This window comes from Otolemur garnettii, unplaced genomic scaffold (assembly GCF_000181295.1).
Source record: "Otolemur garnettii isolate 467f Iridium unplaced genomic scaffold, OtoGar3 scaffold00017, whole genome shotgun sequence".
NCBI classification, from domain to species: domain Eukaryota; kingdom Metazoa; phylum Chordata; class Mammalia; order Primates; family Galagidae; genus Otolemur; species Otolemur garnettii.
In genome coordinates, this window is record NW_003852412.1 from 6,080,035 (window position 1) to 6,083,140 (window position 3,106).

Genomic DNA, 3,106 nt, shown 5'->3' on the forward strand with positions numbered 1-3,106 from the left:
GCCTGCCACAATGTCCAACTTATTTTTTGGTTGTAGTTGTCATTGTTTGGCAGGCCTGGGCTGGATTTGAACCCACCAGCTCCGGTGTATGTGGCTGGCACCCTAGACACTTGAACTACAGGTGCTGAGCCTTTCTAGAGTCTCTTAAGAGTTAACGTTTTTCTTCGTGAATGTTAAATATGCTGGAGACTATCCACATTTTCTCAGTGAAGCAATTTCTGCATCACCAGCATTCAGACGGCCTCACCTATTCCTGCACATGTGGTGCCCCCACACCCAGAAGGCAGCAGACCGTCCTCTGCCAGGGACACCACCTGATCACTGCCCAAGAGGGTTACCTTTTCCCTTGGATTCTGATTCTGTTCCCCCTAAAGGATTTCAAACACATGCTGTGCTCTTTTCTTTATTTTTTATTGTGTAATTAATTCTACCTGAAGCAACATCTTTTTAAAATGTACATTTACGTTCTGAACCAAGGTCTGGGGATTTGTGTTTTGACCCCAAAGAATGGGGTGAACAAAGTGAGTCACGTCACCTTGTGGACTTCATGTTCATAGATGATCTTAAGGATGGTAGATGAACTGACTTTCCTACAAGTCTGTGATTCTCTGAGGTACCCCTTTGTATGTTGCACTGTACACCCCCCAACCCCTGCCCAGTCTTCCGAGTTGTACCCGGTTACCTCAGGCACCGAGTAGGAGAGGCTCTTAATAGTTGTCGGGATCAGGCATTACCAAAGGAGAAGTCGGGTTCTTGGCAGTCCCCAGGGCTTTAAAAACCACATAAAAGGGCAGGCAGATAAAAGGATTCTACAGCCTAACTGGGCCAGGAACCTTGTTCCTGATGCTGATTCCCAGACGGTTAACCACCAGTGATTAAACATTGTGCTTGGAAGACACCTACGTTTTTGTTTTGTTTCGGCCGTGTAGGATACAGAGGACAGAGGTGGAGTTCAGTGTTGCGCTGTTGCATTAGAGGGATCTGTGAGATGTCCATCTGGAAATATGTAGTGGGCAGCTGGATAAATCTTAGCTGCGGGTGAAAATCAGCTCCAGAGAAATTCTTTTTCGAAGGCATCCTTAGAAAATGGAGGTGGTACTTAGAGCTGTGGGAATAGATGTTTACCGCTGAGAGAAGGGAGGAAGGCTGAGGGATGGTCTTCTAGTGACTCCAATTTCTTTCACAGAGATAAGAGTAGAGGAAGAGGGGGAGCATGATGATGCAGCTTTTTAAGATAGGAAGGAGAAAGATTTGAGACAGCCAAGTACAATGGCCTCACTCTTCTTTTTAAAGGCCAGACCCTCTACAGAGAATAGGCAGTGGTGGTTTGGGATAGGAGATAGGAGCTGAAGAGAGCTGATGTTTGAGACAGTGGCAGTGCGAGTATCACATTATACTTGTGGACTGGATGAGGTACATCCAGGTGTTTCGGAGCTTTTTGAGGGCCAGGTTGAGAAATGTAGCTGGAGGAAGCAGAGAGTACCTGGGGAAGGCACGGCTGTGCTGTTGTTCCAGTGGTGGCTGCAGCAAGTACAGGCACTCTGTAGGAACTGGCCGACTTGAATCGGATGACCAGATACTGAGATTGCAAAGCAGGAATAGTGACAGTCAGTTATGCAAATGTGTATGGCACACAGATGAAAGAAAGCCTTCCCGGAGACCAGGTTGGGGAGGGAGGCAAATGAAGCCTGAGTTTACAAGGTGAAGAGGGCGCAGGAGCCCAAGTCCTGGGAGGCACAGCTGGAGCTCCTCTGTAGCTTATAGAGAAGTTTCAACAGAGCTGAGGGCTTGAAGAAGTAGAATTCTGTAATCACAATGAAACCAAATGTATTTAAGCCTCATTGTTGAGTCACTGGCAGAGACTCTTAGCTTCTCTATGAAACATTCATCTTTATTTCATCAAACTTTTAAAGCATCACTTAAGAAGGAACAGTCTGTATTTTTAAACCAGGTCAGTGAATACCGAAGCCTTCCCGGTTTGGCTCGGCACAGTACTTTGTCCTTAGCTTGCCATGTCACATTTTTTCAGCATCAAGCTTCTGCTTTGAGATCATCTCTTGAAGATAGTTTGTGTCTTATGTTGTTTGATGCTTTCTGTGTATGTCCACATGAACTGTTTTGAGAAAGTTTGAAAAGTGATCAGAGAAAATTTTTATTTTACCTTTTAAAGCACACGTATTTGGGGCATATTTCACATGTAAATATTTTGTTAGGGTACGAGATTTATAGTAAAATTAGTTTGAGGCAAGATGTCCTTCCAGTACCTTGGCTCTATTTCTGTTCTTTCTCTTAGGGTTTATGGTTGGAAGAGACTATGAAGCTGAAGGAATTGCCAAGGATGGTGCCAAGATGGTGACTGCCGTAGCCTGTGCCAAAGTGCCCAAGATAACCGTCATCATCGGGGGATCATACGGGGCTGGAAACTATGGGATGTGTGGCAGAGCGTTCAGGTGGGTCAGCATGGTTTTCTCTGAAGGGAAGGAACATGCTTCAAGTATAATTATACGTGGTTAGTTTATTTCAAGTTTACTTACAGAACAATAGCATTCACAAATCTTGATCAATTATACTATAATTGGTATCATCTGGAGGGATGAAATTAAGTTTAATGTTAACAGTGCTATCTGGAAGAAATCTTCAGTGGGAATCAGGAAACATTTGAAATAGCTGACAGTGAAAATACTACACATTAAGACTATGTGAGGCATATATTGGAAAAGAAGTGAGACTGAAAATCAGTGAGCTGAGCGTTCAGCTCAGGGGGTCAGAAGAACAGCATGTAAAACCCAAGAAAAGTAGAAAGGAAGTAATAAAGAGAGACATAAGATGGAAAAGTTTGCTTGTTTGGAAAGATTAGCAAACTTGATAATCCCCTGCTCAAACTAAAAAATAAACAAAGAAGGCACACAAAACCAGTCTCACGAATAGAAAACAGGACTTGAACACAGATAATAAGAGGATATTGGCTCAAGCAGCTAAGGTGCCAGCCACATACACCTGAGCTGACGGGTTTGAATCCAGCCTGGGCCTGCCAAACAACAATGACAGCTGCAACCAAAAAATAGCTGGGTGTTGTGGCAGGTGCCTCTGGTCCCAGCTACTTGGG

General features: G+C 44.2%; 1 protein-coding gene across 2 annotated transcripts in view; it reads left to right on the plus strand.

The window, feature by feature from the left end:
- The window catches only part of MCCC2 (methylcrotonoyl-CoA carboxylase 2), a 76,307-nt gene that overhangs the window by 61,518 nt on the left and 11,683 nt on the right, over positions 1-3,106 (plus strand). For both annotated transcript variants that reach the window (XM_012802814.2, XM_003785896.3), the window contains exon 14: positions 2,294-2,450. In XM_012802814.2, the coding sequence (XP_012658268.1) occupies positions 2,294-2,450 (157 nt within the window). The remainder of the gene's footprint in view (positions 1-2,293; positions 2,451-3,106) is intronic.